Source organism: Halichondria panicea, chromosome 6 (assembly GCF_963675165.1).
Source record: "Halichondria panicea chromosome 6, odHalPani1.1, whole genome shotgun sequence".
Classification (NCBI taxonomy): Eukaryota; Metazoa; Porifera; class Demospongiae; order Suberitida; family Halichondriidae; genus Halichondria; species Halichondria panicea.
In genome coordinates, this window is record NC_087382.1 from 4,445,353 (window position 1) to 4,464,401 (window position 19,049).

General features: G+C 40.2%; 4 protein-coding genes and 1 long non-coding RNA gene across 5 annotated transcripts in view; 3 read left to right on the forward strand and 2 right to left on the reverse strand.

The window, feature by feature from the left end:
* The window catches only part of LOC135337226 (metabotropic glutamate receptor-like protein P), a 9,213-nt gene extending 3,337 nt beyond the window's left edge, over nt 1–5,876 (reverse strand). Inside the window, exon 1 of the mRNA XM_064533120.1 lies at nt 5,808–5,876. Within this exon, the coding sequence (XP_064389190.1) occupies nt 5,808–5,876 (69 nt within the window). The remainder of the gene's footprint in view (nt 1–5,807) is intronic.
* A 3,991-nt stretch (nt 5,877–9,867) lies between these two features.
* LOC135337319 (uncharacterized) lies at nt 9,868–11,169 on the forward strand. The gene has a single exon (XM_064533240.1). It carries the CDS (start codon nt 9,966–9,968, stop codon nt 11,007–11,009), a length of 1,044 nt encoding a protein of 347 aa, XP_064389310.1. The 5' UTR covers nt 9,868–9,965; the 3' UTR covers nt 11,010–11,169.
* A 118-nt stretch (nt 11,170–11,287) lies between these two features.
* On the forward strand, nt 11,288–12,871 carry LOC135337971 (uncharacterized). Its single transcript, XR_010395387.1, has 2 exons — nt 11,288–11,473; nt 12,710–12,871. It is a non-coding gene; the product is annotated as an uncharacterized LOC135337971 (long non-coding RNA).
* Nucleotides 12,872–14,013: 1,142 nt separating this feature from the next.
* Nucleotides 14,014–16,564, forward strand: LOC135336880 (ATP-dependent helicase wrn-1-like). Its single transcript, XM_064532748.1, has 7 exons — nt 14,014–14,746; nt 14,796–14,883; nt 14,948–15,065; nt 15,276–15,483; nt 15,547–15,788; nt 15,828–15,899; nt 15,965–16,564. The coding sequence occupies exons 1-5, from the start codon at nt 14,633–14,635 to the stop codon at nt 15,553–15,555; spliced, it is 537 nt and encodes a 178-aa protein (XP_064388818.1). The 5' UTR covers nt 14,014–14,632; the 3' UTR covers nt 15,556–15,788; nt 15,828–15,899; nt 15,965–16,564.
* A 115-nt stretch (nt 16,565–16,679) lies between these two features.
* LOC135336879 (uncharacterized) lies at nt 16,680–18,314 on the reverse strand. Its single transcript, XM_064532747.1, has 4 exons — nt 18,126–18,314; nt 17,935–18,043; nt 17,230–17,845; nt 16,680–17,076 (listed from the first exon to the last, which is right to left on the reverse strand). Exons 1-4 carry the CDS (start codon nt 18,312–18,314, stop codon nt 16,680–16,682), a joined length of 1,311 nt encoding a protein of 436 aa, XP_064388817.1.
* Nucleotides 18,315–19,049: the final 735 nt, after the last annotated feature.

The window sequence follows — 19,049 nt, forward strand, 5'->3', positions numbered from 1 at the left end:
GTCATAGTATAAACAATTGGAATTACTGGTGGTTAATTATCTCCTTACAATTCTATATTATAGATATAGAGTCATGCAATGGCAATTATTTATAGTTTGATGTTACTTGTGCAACGACAATCATGGGGCCTATGTTGTGGGCGATTTGAAAAGAATAATAGGCAATTTGAAAAGAATAATAGGTAATTTTTAGGCTGTTTACTTGAGCATAAAAGAATAGCATAATAGGTAATATCTCGAGCATAATCTACCAACCCCTACACATAGTACAGCCTGAGAAATACAATGTATAGATCGAAGACTAATGCGAGTATTAAAAAATAGCTTAATAGGCAATTAATGAGCATAATAATATTATTATAGGCAAGGCCTACCCCTAATCTCTTAACCGCAATGTTGCAACATTTCAGAAGCTTCTAGTAACAAACCGTTATTGATGCATGTCATTGACCGGAGTTTGGGGATTGTATACCGGAGTAAATAATTGAGTAAGAAAAAATTTTTCAGCACAGACTAAAAATGTGTTTATTATACCGTCTATTATTATATTATAGTATTACTCATGCTATTCAGACTTCTATTATTATACCAAAATTTGATAAAAATTGCCTATCATCATGCTCCATGCTGCAGGGTTATAATTAGTCTCAATCATATCAAATTATATAATTTATTTGGGCAAGGCCTATATATATAGTTAGGGGTAAACTCAGTGCTGTGAAATCTGTTTATGTGTGCATGTGTTGATCAAGGGCCAGTCACTCCAACAAAGAATTTAGTTTCCCGTCCTGAAATTTGACTCTTCATTATGAAAGGAGGGAAATTTGTTTATAGCAATTTGTTTATATAGCAACCACTCTTGCATGGGAAGACCAGTGCCTGTAATAATAAGGAAGTGGCTTGTTGACTCAGGAGACATGTATATGCTATAGGGAGATTAGTATAATGTGGCTATAGATTAACCTCAATAGACAGTATGTGCACTGAGTCACTGACCAAACATTCATTTGTGGTGCATGTGTACATCTTGGCTCCTACACAATTTGATGTGTGTTTACTTCCTCTACCCAAATTGATTGTGGTGTGCTTAGCTTCCTACACGAGAATAATAGGCAGGTTTTGAAAGTACAAGTCATTATGAATCATATAATTTACAGTATAAACATTTGTAGGCCTGATGGTCATGATGGAAGTATACTGATGGTTATAATTAGTGGCATTCTGTATTGTAGATAGAGTCATGTCGCCATTATTTTATAGTTTGATGTTACTTGTGCGACGACATGGAGTCTATGTTGGAATAATGAGGCAACTGATTTGAAAAGAATAATAGGCTGTTAACTTGAATAAAAGAATAATAGCTAATAGGTATAATTATCTCAAGCATAATCTACCAACCCCTATACATATATAGGCTTATTGCTATACAGTTCAAACTTCATTATTGTATCACTATGCCATGGGCCAATTTCTGTGTGTAACAACACATGCAGCAACACATGCAGCAGGCTGAGGGAGGGGTAGTCTCGGGTTCAGGCCACGCTTTAGAAAGAACGTCTGATCAAGTTCGTATATGAAACTCAGACGTCCAGGAATTTCTTGGACCGGTAATTATAACCGCACAGGACATGCACGCCCACGATCAGCCATGAATATACACTTAGTGATTCGATTCATAATTATATTCATGGCTTATCGTGGGTGTGCACATCCTGTGCGGTTAATTTCATGGAATTCTGCACGAGTTTCACATAGGAAACTTGACCAGACGAACGCGGCCTGGACCCGAGACTAGGGGAGGGGCTGGTCTGTAGTCTGTGGTGAAGGGGGGGAGCTCATCCATATAGGACAGTCTCAGCTGGTCCGCCCTCGTGGCTGGTCTGATGACGGAAGGAGTTATGTCAGTTGGGTACACAAGATCTCTCCTTGTGTATAGTCATCAGCATAATTAATTTTATCGACCTCGTTTTCATCATTATTTTATACCTGCTGATACATTTCCTGGCCCGGCATTGTTGGCTTGTCAGAGTTTCAAATGTACATCACCGGTTCATAAATTCCTTATGATGCATATCCTATCTTTTAGGCATGTATATTACTCTTCTTGAGTACGAATTGATATAGGATTATATATAACACTCATACTATGGTTGCTAGGGATTTATGGCAACGTAAACCACACCTCGCCCTCGGGCTACGCCCTTGTGCTTGGTGGGTTTACTGCCATAAATCCCTAGAACCATAGCATAATTATATGTAGACCTGTATGTATAATTATATGTACACCTGCATGCATGCAGTTACCCTTTGTGGCTGAGTGCATGTGCGTGTGTGGGAGTATAGGGGGATGAGTCCCATGCACTATCGCTCGAAGAAGGCCCTGAAGTTGTTACAACCCTCTTCCTCCATGGCGATGGTGGTGACATCACATCACATCATGATGTCACAAGTTACATTCATCTCTCATGAACACTAAAAATGCATGTGTAGTTTATTCTCATTGAATGTTGAACACTTGACTTAAGTCATTTTGTTTTTTATCGACAAAAATTTTAACTATTCCCCCATGATCTATAAAATTATCTCCTATGCAAGTTTTAAGATTCGTTTGTGTCACCATCAGGACTTTTCATGCAAAACTTAATAAAATCCCCAAAGATTGCATTATCAAAATTGACATTGATTCCCATTCTTTAGACACCTATTATGCTAAAAACTTAGTCTTGCACCAGCCCCGATTAAAATTGGGTCTGGACTCTGGAGAACTTCCTATAAGTGGCTAAGTAAATAGTGGTCACAAATAATAGTTGATGACCACAGCTAGGGCTAGTGTAGCCTCGATCCCAGGCCGAGTTTTCGCTTTTATAACGGTTAGGCGAACTAGTTGTAGTACTATCATCAAGTGTAATATCAAAGAGGTGGTTACTGACCCTCGTTTTAAAGTCATAAACCCACATCACAGCGAGTACCCAAAGGGCAAGTGTACTAATGATATTGTGTGTGAAATTCGATCAAAAGTACCAGAAAAGTATCGAACTTCAGTAGAGCCTATTTTACAGCAATGGTTAACAGTCTTAACAACAGGTGATAGTAGCTCCAAGGAGTTATTGGGCCAAAAAACATGCAAACGTGATTTGTCTCATCCATATAAACTTTACGAGAATTTGGCTTAAAAATAATGTTGATAGAAAGTTTCTGCTAAAATTTGAATTGGCAGTATATTTTTTAAGTGCATAGTGATGAATCAATTCACTTTTAAGGTAACGCTACTATTTGCTTTGTTTGGTAATATCATAGTGCTATGGTATTTACCAACTTATACTTCATGGAGGCGGCAAGAACTGAGCAAGCCAATAATATTGAACACTCAAAGGATGTACCAATTGCTTTCTCTATATCTAACACAAACAGAAAACTGTATTCCAACTTATCTAAAGTCTCCCGAAGTGATTGGTGACTCTGAAGCATGTCAGTGTGATGTCATCATCTTCAGTTACAAAAATAAGTGCACTGACACGTCATTTCCTCATGTCCAGTACTTATTCAACTCTAGTAAGTCTACAACTTGGACTGTTGGAAGAAACTTGCTTTACGAAGCAGCCAGGAAAAGGAAAGACAAGTACATTCACTACATTTTCATGGACGACGATGTTCACATTGGATATAAAAAACACACAGAATCTGTGGAGGATGTATGAGGAGTCTCTCAAGACCTTCCAACCAGCTGTAGTTATCGTCCCATTGCACAGTAAGAACTTATCCGGTGAAAATGTTCCTGAGCGAGTGAATTGTGAACCCACAAGATACACAAGTATACTACATCCATGGATGCTATTTTCAACGCCTTTCACTATCAAACAATAGACCACATACTTCCATACACACCAAAGTATGATTCACTGAGCTGCATGGTGGTACTCACTTCATCAAGTGTAATATCAAAGAGGTTGTTATGGACCCTTGTTTTATAGTATAGGAAACCCACAGCACCGCGAGTACCCACGGAACCGTTTTACCCAGGATATCCTCAATTTTAAATATTGTATCTGAAATTCGGTCAGAAGTACCAGAAAAGTATCGAACTTCACTTGAGCCTATTTTACAGCAATGCTGGTTAACAAATGATAACTCAAACAGGTTATTGAACGAACAAACATGCAAACGTGATTTGTCTGTGCATCCATATAGACCTTACGAGAATCTGGCTAAAACAAAACATTCGTCTATACCAAAAGTTGACTATAATTATGTACCCTGATATACCAAGTATCCTTTTTTTAGTGGTGATGTAATGTAATATATTGTACATGCATACTCTGGTATATACATACATACATACTCTGGTATATACATACATACATGCATGGTTCTCTTTACTACAGTAGACTCTCAATTCCGGCTCTCTGAAATTCGGCTACCTCCATGCATATAATGGATTGCTAGCTAGAAAATTCGTCCTGAAATGCGGCCACTCGCTATTCTCTGTATATATACTGGCTGCCCCAAACTAGGTTTGCAATGTACATTTAATACGACCTTTTGGATGAAGGTCACGCTATATGTGCTATGCGCTAAACGACAATTTCCAATGCGTCATGCGCGATGTGCTATGCACTATGAGACGATTTCCAATGCGTCGTGCATGATGTGCTATGCACTATGCAAAATGGGTCAACAACTCTTGCTTATGTTTACAGCTGGTCAGCTATTAAAATAAAAACGCAGTCAAGAACCCAGAGTCTGCCCAGTTCAATACTGCTGGATTCTCAACAGGCTGATGTGCCACTAAGATCACAAACAGATTGTATACTCTGCTAACATCATCAGATGTTGCGTTAATTAATTGTTGAAGTCATGATATACAGATTATGTAATGGACACTTCGCCTCATGTATATCATCTGAGGTGATGAAAGTGAAGTGCTGGATATACAAGTATAGAAGTTATGCACATGCAAGGGCGTGCATGGTCAACACCCACATGGATCATTGTCAGCTTAAATAATAATTAGGATGTATACTAAGCTAGTAAAGAGCAAACAAAGAGCAAAAACAAAAAATTAAAGAACACAAGTCATGTAAAAGCTATTTGTTAGTTAGCAGGCAGGGCAAAGGTGTCCCTCCTATAGCAGAGAAATGGGACCAACTGTACCACCAAGTCATAAAACTGGCTATAAGATACTCTCATCATGTAGTCTATTTATACTGAGATCCGCTATACAGGGTGTGCACAAGGTCCCCGTTCCTCCCGTGGTCGTGCTATCAGGACCATGATGCATTCCACCAGAAGCCAATCTCCTGTAGAATACTGTTATTTCCTTGCCCAGCTGTCCACTTGCAGAGAGCACTAAAGGGGTGAATGACACAGACGCGTGCGCTTGCTCTACCTCCCTGACTCTTTACTCATAATTTTTTTCTCTGCACTGCTCTAGGCTCGTGCTCCTGCGTGCAGGACCTTAAATCCAGAAGGTGGGGCGTGAAGCCCAGCTCCGCCTCATCGAATAAATAAAGAAACGATGAAAGTAGTGGTATTTATGTGTGGGGTTTAAATACCCAAGCATCTATATGAAGGTTCTCTCCAGTCTTATAAGCCATTTGCTGCAATGTCCAATCTGGCCTTATCTGTGGTAATGGCAGTGCGCCTTGCCATGGCCTCGGAGCTTAAAGGTCTGCACATCGTTGCAGATTTCTGTCACCAGGGTGGCAGTTAGGTCTTTGGTCTCATTATGTCTTATCGACCTCGTGAGTAGTATAAAGTTTGCACCACAGACACAATTAGTAGCGGTGTTTGACAAACTCCATCCATACCGCACGGTCAGAACGTCTACAAACTGGCTTTTTGAGGGTATAGGCCTCTCTGAGGTGATCGGCATTCATCTTGTGTTTTTGCATTTTTCCCGCTGGATCTCTGCTTTAGCTGAGTTTGTTAGAGCTTCGTAGGGATATGCAGGGTCTTGTGAATAGATTAGCTTCCAGAGTAGAGCAGTGACGAACATGGAAGACTTAAATTCTTGATCGGATAACGATTGTTGTGAGAGAATTGAATATTAATGCCTAAACCGCCTAGTCTTGCAGCGAGAGCAAACAATTAAGTCTCTATCCACAGTGCACGTACGGTGGTCTGCCTGTGAGGTTTGGACATTGGAGAATGTCGTCCAGCTCTTTGAGGTGTCGGTCAATGCATGGGTGGTTCGTGAGAGCTAGGACCATATATACTTGACATAATATACCATGCATGGGCTAAGGCAGCAAAAGCGGTATGGGGTTGAGAATTTCTGATTGTTGAAAAGGTCTTTAGTTCATCAGTCCAGGCCTGGGAGCCCAGAGATGCTCCAAAGTGGGGTCTATACCCTTATTTGTGGTTCTCAAATTTGTGTCACCAGTAAGGCCAGTGTTCGTCAATGTCTTGTTTTCTGGTTTGGAAATCACCTTACCACTAGTGAGGGAGGGAGGTTATCATTATTCATTATTGTGACATCACTTCCTGTAAAACCCCATTTTCTAAAATAACCACACTGGATATACAATAAAACCACAAATATGAAAAAGGAAAATCTTACCTCTTCAATCTATGCTATTTATCATGTGACACACCCACAAGTAGGTGTGGCTAATGAAAATAATGGAGTGATGTCATAATAATGAGTTTTTTGATGAGGCAGTGAAATTTGAGGAGGGAGGTAACCAGAAACAAGACATTGATTAACATTGGCCTAAAGGGGTCCAGGGGAGGGGGAGCGGGCGCACAGCATACACCCACAACCCTGTGTAAGTTGTAATTCCATGAATTGTATAATTATTGTTTGTACCAAAAAAGGATGAAGAATTTAATTAAAAAGTAACGGTGTCCTCCCTCCTGTGCCTCTGGGTAGTCCTATTTCAAAAAAAAAAAAAAAAGTTTCAACAGCTCAATTTCACCCTGTGTGACCTTAGAAGTGAGCTGGTCTGACCTGCCATAGTGTGTGGTCTCTGTGTTATCCTGAGGCTGTTGAGCTAGTAAGTTTATTATTAGCCTCGAGACCAGGCCGATTAAAATACGTATTTTAATCGGCCTGGATTCTAGGCTAGTTTATTATCAACTGAGCTGCTCTGACCCGTTGCAGGCGTGTCAGGAGTCTCCGTGCTCTTGTTGCCCATGCGCAGCAATTCACGTAAAGTTGGTAAAGGATCATGAGTATCAAAAGCAAATTATCATGCCGATTTAGCCTGGATTGGGATCGACTAAGTTCACCGAAGTTGATGAGGATCACGTGATTACTGATCGACCTTTGTCCTCCTTACAACATTAATATGCGAGGAAACTTCAGTGATTCAACTACACATCAGTGGCGTAGCCAGAGGGGGGCAGAGGGTGCTCCAGCACCCCCCTCTGGCCTCAGACTCTGCTCCACAAGTTCCTTAGCTAAGCTACATGTAGCTAGCTAGCTGATATGAGAAAACTAGAGCTCTTATGCGATCAACTCAAAACTCCACCTCCAACTAGCTAGCTCCACCTCCAAATTTCATTCCAGCCAGTGCACATGCGCAAAGCCACGTGGGCTGAGCAGACCAAGGTCCCCCACAGACTATTCAGCAGCTATCACCATCATCATCATGTCACTCTTTCAGTTGAGCCCAAGTTCACAGAGCAGCACTGCAAAACTGCAAGTGGCTTGCCACCCTGTCCTGCTAATTCACAAGCAGAACCTGGTTAGCAGCTGCATGATTTAATTGTCACAACTCAAAACAATGCATTTTATAGGACATAATTCAGATGAAGATGTGGCTTAACCACCAGTACCCTCAAAGCAGCAGTACCTCATTTCTTTAGCCAGATTACGCTAGAATCAATCTCAGAGCATGTAACAACAAAAATTTTCTGGGGGAGTGCCCCCAGACTCCCCCCCGTTGGAGCGTATTTTGCACCGCCGGAGCGCACTGGTAATTCAGACAACCCATTCATCCAGCACCCCCCTCTCTCAAATCCTGGCTACGCCCCTGCACATGCTTACATGATGTATAAGTTATAGCTAATTAAGCCTATGCAATTATTATTGCATGCTATAGCTATATGGATGCATTACTACAGAGGTGGAGAGTGCAGAGTTGGCCTATACTATGAAGGTTACTTATAATATCAGTTCAAGACTATGTCATCACTAATTAGTGAGACAGCAGCACCAAGCATACAAGCATGCACAGTATCAACATTTGGTATAAACTATTGAACGGTTGTACGCAATGAAAAATAAAATAATGCCAAAAGTGACAAACAAGGAAAGATGGTAATAATACAATAAACTCTGAGACAATAAATAAACAGAGCAGTAATGTACAGTAATAAGAGTCTTTCACTCTGCAGGTCCCTACTTGTAGCAGTCAGGCGAAGATTTCTGGGAAAAGAAAAATGTGGTCAACTTATGATACTGCTTTTCTGTTGACAGACATGCACACAACGTTAATAGATTACCAATTAAATGTATGGTCAACATTAAAGAAAGAGTGCAAACATGCTCGGCTACAAGGCACAAAAAAACATGAAAACTACGTACCCAGTACTCCCATCAGGCCCACATAATTATGTTTATACTACTGACTGGACTGACCTGTCATAATTGTTATAAAAGTGCATAAATCAGCATAATTCTCACCCCAAAAATGTGACTATTATAAATTATACTGTATATCTTCTAATTTATCGGACACTTCAAGTGCTCTATATTAGATCTGTTCCAATTATACCCGGACAATTTTCAATTTTTTGCTGTCCGAACATTATTTATACGGTAGTATAATTAATAGTATGGCTAAGAATGCAATATGGAACTAATAGCACAAGTATAACAAGCAGCAATGGCAAGGTTACTAATTGCACGAGATGTAGCCGAGTACTATTACCCTTGCCAGAGCTTGTTATGAATGCCTTATTGCACGAGTAACCATACTAATCATGTATAATTAAGTTTTGACGTTATTCGAAAACAATACGTTGTCATTAACAGCGTGCAATTATTTGACAGGTACTTGTACGCTGTCAATGACAACGTGCAATTACTGTACTGGATGTGATACGGGATTAATTGCTGTACACTCTCCATGCAGTCGCTAATAGCACATCATACGATTATGATTGAAATAATACCAGCATAATCTACCAACCCCTACCGTAAGCTAGCCCAGTAACTCCATACACACCCTGAAGAGTATACCTGGGCATGTGAACAGAATTTCAGCCGGGGTATTTTATAATGAGATGGCCAAGATTGTGGTGGAAAGTGGGAGAGATAATGTCATGTGTACTATAATGCTTCTGCTTTCCAGCTGTGTTTTGCTACCCTTAAGGTTCACTGCAAGAAAATGGAAACTACTGGTTACTGGGATATCTACACAGCAGCTAACTTGATGAAGGCTACATCTTCTCGGTAAGCCGGCAACCAGACAGCCAATGTTACCATTCATTGGATTTGCTATTGACCAAACGAGCGACTCTATCCACAAGAAAAATATTCAGACCCAGTACTAAATAAGATATTTCCCACCAAAGGGATACTACATATAATACTATAGAGCTCAAATACTTTGGAATGCCACTTTGCCCCTTCTACAATGTATATAAACCTCTTGCTTACCTCAATGGACAGTGCTCCTGAGCTCCAGTCAGCAACATCAACTGTAGATTCAACCATTCAACTTAACCAAGAATCAAGCTTAGGCCTACTTTGTTACTGATGTCATTCCCTGCATTTATCCCAGCCTGGATTAATTCGAGGCTAGTCTGTCCACGTGCATGTACCTCAATAATTATCCGCCCACGCCCCGCCCAAGTCGTATGTTTTTGCTGAGGGGCTATAGCGGGGCGTGGGCGGATAATTATTGCTCAGAGCTGCACGCGCCTGTGTACCCTGCATAAAACCTCAACGTTGAAGACTAGGTAGGGATTCGCTTCGCTCCCCCCAATTATCAAACAAAAGGAAACAACTGACTATTATGGTGAAGGTGAATCAACTTAATTTTAAGGTGACTTTATTATTTGTTTTGCTTAGCACTGTCATAGTGCTATGGTATTTATCTAACTTACATTTTACGGCCATGAATGAGCAAGCCAATGTTCATATTGAACACTCGAACTCTAGTGAAACAAGACTCCCTGCTATTGATGATGCTATTGATATTGAAGTTACACCGACTCGCTTTCTCTATCTAACACAGACAGAACACTGTATTCCAGCTTATCTAAGGTCTCCCAAAGTGATTGGTGACTCTGAAGCATGTCAGTGTGATGTTATTATCCTCAGTTACAAAAAGAAGTGCGATGACACGTCATTGCCTCATTTCCAATACTTATTCAACTCTAGTAAGTCTACAACCTGGACTGTAGGAAGAAACTTGCTTTACGAAGCAGCCAAGGAAAGGAAAGACAAGTACATCCACTACATTTTCATGGACGATGATGTTAAACTAATATCATTAAAATGGTTCGACACACAGAATCCATGGAGGATGTATGAGAAGTCTCTCAAGACCTTCCAACCAGCTGTAGTTGTCGTCCAATTAATCAGTAAGAAGTTCTCAAGTGAAATTTTTCCTGAGCGAGTGAATTGTGAACCCACACGATACATACAAGTATACTTCATGGATGCTATCTTTAATGCCTTTCACTATCAAGCAATACACCACATACTTCCATACACAACAAAGTATGATTCACTGAGCTGGTGGTACTCACAAATGTATACTATCATCAAATGTAATATCTTATTTAATAAAGAGGTGGTTATCGACCCTCGGTTTAAAGTACAAAACCCACAGCACCACAACTACCCACAAAGCTATTTTACTCAGGATGTCCTCAGTAATATTGTCTCTGAAATTCGATCAGAAGTACCAGAAAAGTATAGAAATTCAGTTGAACCTATTTTACAGCAATGGACAGATGATGATAGCTCAAAGGGGTTACTGGGCCAACAAACATGCAAACGTGATTTGTCTGCACATCCATATAGGCCTTACGAGAATCTGGCTAGTAATTAACTTGTTAAATGTATATTGTTATGTTATTGTTATTTGTTTATTTGCCTGCTTGGATAGATCTATCCAGTGCTTAGCCTCGATTCTAGCCTCTACACAGGCTCTCCTTTTTGTTCTTTATCACAATCGTTCAATAAGATAAAATACTGTATTAATCGTTCAATGAGATAAAATACGATATTAATTGGAGGAATAAAGAAAGAAATAGACGTAGAGTTAGAGCCCGGGATCGCTAAGTTCACCGAAGTTGATGAGGATCATCACGTGGTGGGTGGGTGGACTCCACCTTGATTCTTGTTTACTCTGTTCACAATCACAGTGCAGTGCACAGTATTATTTATCATAGGCACAAATGCAGGGAATGACATCAGTAACAAAGTAGGCCTAAGCTTGATTCTTGGTTAAGTTGAATGGTTGAATCTACAGTTGATGTTGCTGACTGGAGCTCAGGAGCACTGTCCATTGAGGTAAGCAAGAGGTTTATATACATTGTAGAAGGGGCAAAGTGGCATTCCAAAGTATTTGAGCTCTATAGTATTATATGTAGTATCCCTTTGGTGGAAAATATCTTATTTAGTACTGGGTCTGAATATTTTTCTTGTGGATAGAGTCGCTCGTTTGGTCAATAGCAAATCCAATGAATGGTAACATTGGCTGTCTGGTTGCCGGCTTACTGAGAAGATGTAGCCTTCATCAAGTTAGCTGCTGCGTAGATATCCCAGTAACCAGTAGTTTCCATTTTCTTGCAGTGAACCTTAAGGGTAGCAAAACACAGCTGGAAAGCAGAAGCATTATAGTAAACATGACATTATCTCTCCCACTTTCCACCACAATCTTGGCCATCTCATTATAAAATACCCCGGCTGAAATTCTGTTCACATGCCCAGGTATACTCTTCAGGGTGTGTATGGAGTTACTGGGCTAGCTTACGGTAGGGGTTGGTAGATTATGCTGGTATTATTTCAATCATAATCGTATGATGTGCTATTAGCGACTGCATGGAGAGTGTACAGCAATTAATCCCGTATCACATCCAGTACAGTAATTGCACGTTGTCATTGACAGTGTACAATTACCTGTCAAATAATTGCACGCTGTTAATGACAACGTATTGTTTTCGAATAACGTCAAAACTTAATTATACATGATTAGTATGGTTACTCGTGCAATAAGGCATTCATAACAAGCTCTGGCAAGGGTAATAGTACTCGGCTACATCTCGTGCAATTAGTAGCCTTGCCATTGCTGCTTGTTATACTTGTGCTATTAGTTCCATATTGCATTCTTAGCCATACTATTAATTATACTACCGTATAAATAATGTTCGGACAGCAAAAAATTGAAAATTGTCCGGGTATAATTGGAACAGATCTAATATAGAGCACTTGAAGTGTCCGATAAATTAGAAGATATACAGTATAATTTATAATAGTCACATTTTTGGGGTGAGAATTATGCTGATTTATGCACTTTTATAACAATTATGACAGGTCAGTCCAGTCAGTAGTATAAACATAATTATGTGGGCCTGATGGGAGTACTGGGTACGTAGTTTTCATGTTTTTTTATGCCTTGTAGCCGAGCATGTTTGCACTCTTTCTTTAATGTTGACCATACATTTAATTGGTAATCTATTAACGTTGTGTGCATGTCTGTCAACAGAAAAGCAGTATCATAAGTTGACCACATTTTTCTTTTCCCAGAAATCTTCGCCTGACTGCTACAAGTAGGGACCTGCAGAGTGAAAGACTCTTATTACTGTACATTACTGCTCTGTTTATTTATTGTCTCAGAGCTAGTTTATTGTATTATTACCATCTTTCCTTGTTTGTTATTTTTGGCATTATTTTATTTTTCATTGCGTACAACCGTTCAATAGTTTATACCAAATGTTGATACTGTGCATGCTTGTATGCTTGGTGCTGCTGTCTCACTAATTAGTGATGACATAGTCTTGAACTGATATTATAAGTAACCTTCATAGTATAGGCCAACTCTGCACTCTCCAACTCTGTAGTAATGCATCCATATAGCTATAGCATGCAATAATAATTGCATAGGCTTAATTAGCTATAACTTATACATATTAAATGTAAGCACGCACTGTAAAAAATGGTGTGTGGTTTTGACGCAAGTGCGTGACTATTGTGGCAATTATCAGGAAAAACGCAAGAAAAAACGCACGTTTGCCACAATAGCCACGCACTCTGCGTCAAAACCACACATCATTTTTTACAGTGCGTGTAGTTGAATCACTGAAGTTTCCTCGCATATTAATGTTGTAAGGAGGACAAAGGTCGATCAGTATCACGTGATCCTCATCAACTTCGGTGAACTTAGTCGATCCCGTTAGAGCCCCTATCGGGAAGTCGCGTGAGGGTAGAAGGGTGAAAATGAGCATGGGCATATGCTGAACTAGATGTTGGACTGCCCACGCAGAGATCTATGACTAATAAAACTTTGCCTGAAGCAAGCTGGACATGGACTTGGAACTGGAAGTTTGCAAGCACTATAGCTAGCTCTATACCTTAGCCTAAGGCTTAGGCTTAGCTAGATGATCTACTACTGTACTAGTCTAGATTGTGAATTTGTGTGTTCAGATTCTATCAGACTATCACCTTTTCTTGTGTCTTTCTACATGCTATAGTCTATAGTATAAATTAGTCATCATTATAATATAGCAGGTAGCTACTGCCACCAGAGCTGGCCACGCTGGTTCTCTGATCTGACTTAGTACTTACTTGCAGCACAGCTTGGTGGTTGTCTCAGTACATTAACTCTGAATGTGTGGGAGAATACCTTACGTCACGATTGTGGGCTAGCCTCGATCCCAGGCCTTACTTTTTCTTGCTGTTGTCACTGTTCATCCATAAAGACATCGTGAGGCAGCAAAGAAAGAAATGGGCGTACAGTTAAGAAAAAGTAAGGCTTGGCTCGGGAAATCGCGTGATCCACAAGGATTTTTATGAACATGGGCGATATGTAGCCCACAATCTTGACGTAAGATATTCACCCACGCTTTTATAGACCGGCTAGAAATCTAACTTGCCAGGAACCAGCGTGGCTAGGCTAGCTAGCCTGGAGCTCTGGAGGCAGCCTAGCTAGCTAGCTAGGTAGATAAAATAATCCTAGACAACATGCAGCCTATAGTTCAGCTACAAGGCAACAAGCACTTCTGTTATCAAGTCAGAAAGTAAGTTTTGTTCATTAACTAAGGCTATAGATATATGGCCTGGCATATAATTTTGTACTTGCATGACTGTGCTAGATATATAATATATTAGATCTAGTCGATGTTTCCCTGGTGGTGAAAAAGTAGACATTGTGATATTTATTATAATGCTCAGCAGACTTGCGCAATAGTGACACTCTAGTAAAATTTGAATGTGTACATAGATCTCTAGCTACCTGTATTGTCTCAGTTGATAGCCTACTAGAAGGTCTCCATCAGTCAAACATGTCCTGTTCTGTAGCTGCAGGTAGCTGTAGAGATAGACCTAGATTGACAGAAAGTAGTGACAGAATTGTGCTAACAGCATTAGTGAAGTACTTCCACTACGTCTCTGAGACCTGGTCAGCTAGAGGCAGTGCAACCTGTACTTAATGGTGAAGATGTTTTCATAAGAATGGCAACTGGTTCCGGAAAATCTTTGTGTATGTTTCTTCCCCCGTTGAGTTCAAGTGACACGTCGGCTGCAGCTGTAGTAATCAGCCCTTTGAATGGCCTAATGGAGCAACAAGTGAGTTCAGGTGGTTGTTGAAAGATGTTTTAGCTTTGTGTTTTTTTAGGTGGGGCAAATCACCAGCATAGGAGTGAGTGCAACTCTGGCAACAAAGAATAACTATGATGCCGCTGCTCAAGGAAGTTATAGATTTGGTAAGACTTTTATATATGCATGCATGCATGGTTATGCATGGAATCACTTTCTACTGGTATATAGTTTTTATGTCTCCTGAAACGGTTGTAAGTGCACCATGGCGTCAGTTCTTTACAACTCCTTTCGCTAAACAACACCTTGTTCTAGTTGCTGTTGATGAAGCTCACTGCATCACTGATTGGTTAGTTAACAACTATTTCCAGGGTAGTTATGTATATATAAGTACTTCTGGTTTAATTAAGGTGCCGCTTTTTAAGTTTTTGAGGCTATAATTATAGTGTATATGCAAAGCCAATGATTCCTTATATGGGAGAAATCTCCTGGTGGCACCTTATTAGAAGGGGGCCTCTTTTAGAAGTAGTGCGGTATATAATTTTTCTTCTTAAAATAGGGGGAAGTCATTTCAGCCTGCCTTTGAGAAGCTCGGTTGTTTGAGAGCTTTAACAAGAGTGCCTTTCATGGCTCTAACTGCTACAGCTTCAAGTGAAACACAAGATGCTATAGTAAAGTCTCTCCATCTCGTACATCCAGTTTTTGTCTCCCAGCCACTGGATCGCCCTAATATTTATGTGTCTGCTAGTCCACTTAAGGCGTTAACTGTGAGTATAATTATATATACCTTACTGAAACCTTTATGTTCTAAATACTCTATAATTATATAGACTGACTGAGTGGAATTCTTCGGTGTGCATCTCCAAACAGCATTCCCAAAATCTTGATTTTTGTTCGTACCAAGAATGATGCATGTAAAGTGTATGGTGTCCTGAAGACAGCTGCTTACTGTTCTAAATATGTTGGAATGTATCATGCATCATTGACAAGCCAAACCAAGTTGATAATAAGGACTGACTTCCAAGGCAACACACAACTCCGTTGTCTGGTGGCAACTGTAGCATTTGGAATGGTATACTTTAACAATGTAATTAATATTCTTTTCTTACAGGGGATGGACGTTGGAGACATCAAGGTAGTTATTGTTTATGGTGCCCCAAATGGAATCAATGAACTGCATCAGGTAACTATAGCTCGTGTTTTCTTAGTGTGCCAAATATTTATGATCAAACTTCTGTTTATATATAGCTTTTTGGGCGTGCCGGAAGAGACGGAACTGCTGCCCGCGCTCATGTTTTCTACAGTAACAAACAAAAAAACATAAATCCAGTCATCGAAAATTTTTGTAAATCGAAGGAAAACTGTAGAAGAAAGTTTATGTTATCAGCTGTAGGATGTTCCCATAGTGTAGCGAGGAACACGTCGACTGATACCAGTAATCATAATCCATGCTGCGATGTTTGTGATCCTAGTGTTTGTTCTGCTCATATAGTGTGTTTACAGCCTGTTTTGTCATCAGCAAGAAGACCCAAACGTCGGCGTGTAAGAGTAGCCTCACCGGAAGATAGCACAAATCTAGAAGAGAAGCTCAGAAAAGTACGGGATGATATCATTTTAAAACACCCTGGATTTCAAATGTTAGGTGGCGAATTCGTTTTATCATCATCTGTAATTAAGGCGATGTGTAAAGATGTGCAATTTATAGATTCGGTTGAGTACATAAAGGAACGTTTTGGTGTGAGACCTGAATTGTGCGATGAACTATTTTCTGTAATTGAGAGTGTTTTTTTACTACTCCATCGGCTAGTAAAAGGCTACACTAATTTTTATTCTTTTTATGTTTTGTGAATAATTATAATTATGGTGATCAGGTGACATTGAAATGAAAACACATAGCTACATGTATATAGCTAACGGAACAGTATTTAAAACAACATAATGGGAAACATCGTACTCTGCATGGTCATATAACATCAGAAAGTTCATAGTCACTAGCAACTTCTCTCTGTGTGCTTATATCCGTTTCATCCACTTGTAGATGTGCTTTCTTAGACAAGACGTCTTTCAGCCAAGATGTTGTGGTCAATTTTTTCCAGCCTACTTCACTATTGTCAGAATGTACCGGAGAAGATCGACTGGGAACTTCTTCTGTTGTTTTTCTGTCGGTCAGATCTTTGGCTATTTTCAGTATGTCCTGACTTGCATCTCGAACAGTGTGTGATGTAGACTGTCTTGATGCCCCAAGTACTGTGTCTACCCGTTTGGCGGCTTCCATCAAGAAAAGAACAGCTAAGGATACATCTTCAACATGTTGAGGAGTAAGGTTTCCACCAGATGTTCTCAGTGTCTGCTTGAATATCCTATATATGCACCGTGCATGTGTGTGTGTGTGTGTGTGTGTGTGTGTGTGTGTGTGTGTGTGTGTGTGTGTGTGTGTGTGTGTGTGTGTGTGTGTGTGTGTGTGTGTGTGTGTGTGTTTTATACCTTATAAACAGTACACACTTTTCACTTACAGGTTGTAATGCTCCATTAGCTGATCAATTGGCTTTGCTCGTCCTGGTCTACCTGTCATGTTGACGGTCCGGTTGTGCGTCGCAATATACGCTATGTGCTTTGGAAATGATGCTATTAAGTTTGAGATGACATGAACTGCCTCGACGGCATAGTTTGTACACCCCTCTGCAAGAAAGTGTGGCAACCAGTATTTCCAATGCCTGACAATTTGTTGGCCATTCTCCCATCGAATTGCTTCCCGTACATCGATGTATAGGAATGCATGGTGAAGGAATGATCTATGCATTTTGTACACTGGATCAGTAGAGTTGCTTGGCATGAGGGTTTTCGACACTAACGTATCGGCTGTTTCTTGTAGCCATCTCTCTGTCGCACTATGCTCAATGAGGTCAGCAGGTGATTTCGCCTTGAAGTAAGTCAAAACACCGGAGATGAGATGCCCTTTGAAGGCATGAACTAAAAACTCGTCACATACGTTGAATACTTTAACATTCTTGTCAACACTTGTTCGTCGTGTCACCTCACGCATGTTGCACAATGTTCCGGAATGAGCGGGACACCCCCAGAACTTCGTAAAGACCGTACGCAGACATGTCCAGAGGAAGTGGAAGTCTCCTGATAAACATGAAAGGTGACTAAATTAATGTATACAATTAATCAATTCCCTATTATGTTGTACGTATGGTATAAATACACGTACGTACCTGGGGTTTCATTTGCCCATTTCAAAGTATCTATTTCTTCAACTTCAGCCTGTCGCCACAATTTGCTTCCCCTTATATTCTTACATGACAGTTGGTCACCAATCACAACCTGTATGAATATTTTTACCAATAATAATTAGAGTACCCACACTATTTTTGATGTTCATTAAATAAAATCTGCAGAAACTGACCTGAGGCACAAAATGATCTAACTTGGCATCTTTGGCAATTTGAGACAGAATGTCAATCGTTTCTGCTGTGTACTTTTCATCCTTGAACAGGACCTTCATTGGTACAACTTGGTCTGGCTCTGTATACTCATGTACGCGGTGGCTCTTCTGGAACAAACTGTTTAAGGTGGGTGAGGCTGTAGAACTCATTCACTAGGAATTGCTTCATGTATCTAACTGCTCTTTTCTTCAGCTCGTCTCCATCTTGTTCACTTGGCAAGAAATCGACTGTCGTGAGTGAGTCAAGAGAACGTTGCGGTGTAATATCACTCCATTCAAATGACCAATCTGGAACACGTTTTATTCGAACAGCTATGCGTGCTGTAATGTTGAGCATACTCGAGTGGCAATCCTCTAAAAGTTGGGCGGCCTAATCACGAGTCTATGTTATAGAGGGCGACTGATTCATGAGACAATACTTCTGCACGGTTTCTGTCGCTGAATCTGTTGACAGCTAGTTGTGTTTGGTGTCTATGATGGTTACTGGACCTAACCCTATCAGCACATAATAGCCATACTAGCTAGATCCGCCTAGATCCAGTCATGTTCTACTGCTGAGTCAGCAAAAACGAAAAGCAATTTGGCCTGGAATGTCATTAAAAGGTCATAATTAGTGAAAGTTCAAGTGATGTCCGACCTCCTCTAGGGAAATATGACAGGAAACAAAATGTGAAGAATCTCTGCTTTGGTATCCTGTTCCTGCCACGCCCAGATACAATCAATACCAGGCCGTATTTTTCAACTTCGTTCTATTAAAAAAAAATCGGCCTGGGACCGTGCCAGTACATCAACATCTACAGTGGTTTTCATACTCCAAGCACTGTAACCACAATGTAGTGATCAATATTTTGGTTGGCTTCTGTTATGATTGATAATAATTAACTT

What these genes read in the sequence shown, in the direction of transcription:
- LOC135336880 (XM_064532748.1), top strand. Translation starts at nt 14,633, where the DNA reads ATGGCAACTGGTTCCGGAAAATCTTTGTGTATGTTTCTTCCCCCGTTG. An exon ending in ATGGCCTAATGGAGCAACAA is followed by an intron (nt 14,747 to 14,795) that starts GTGAGTTCAGGT and finishes GTGTTTTTTTAG; the next exon opens with GTGGGGCAAATCACCAGCAT. An exon ending in GCTCACTGCATCACTGATTG is followed by an intron (nt 15,066 to 15,275) that starts GTTAGTTAACAA and finishes TTCTTAAAATAG; the next exon opens with GGGGAAGTCATTTCAGCCTG.
- LOC135337319 (XM_064533240.1), top strand. Translation starts at nt 9,966, where the DNA reads ATGGTGAAGGTGAATCAACTTAATTTTAAGGTGACTTTATTATTTGTT.
- LOC135336879 (XM_064532747.1), bottom strand. Translation starts at nt 18,314, where the DNA reads ATGAGTTCTACAGCCTCACCCACCTTAAACAGTTTGTTCCAGAAGAGC. An exon ending in ATGGGCAAATGAAACCCCAG is followed by an intron (nt 17,846 to 17,934) that starts GTACGTACGTGT and finishes CATGTTTATCAG; the next exon opens with GAGACTTCCACTTCCTCTGG. An exon ending in CTAATGGAGCATTACAACCT is followed by an intron (nt 17,077 to 17,229) that starts GTAAGTGAAAAG and finishes GTGCATATATAG; the next exon opens with GATATTCAAGCAGACACTGA.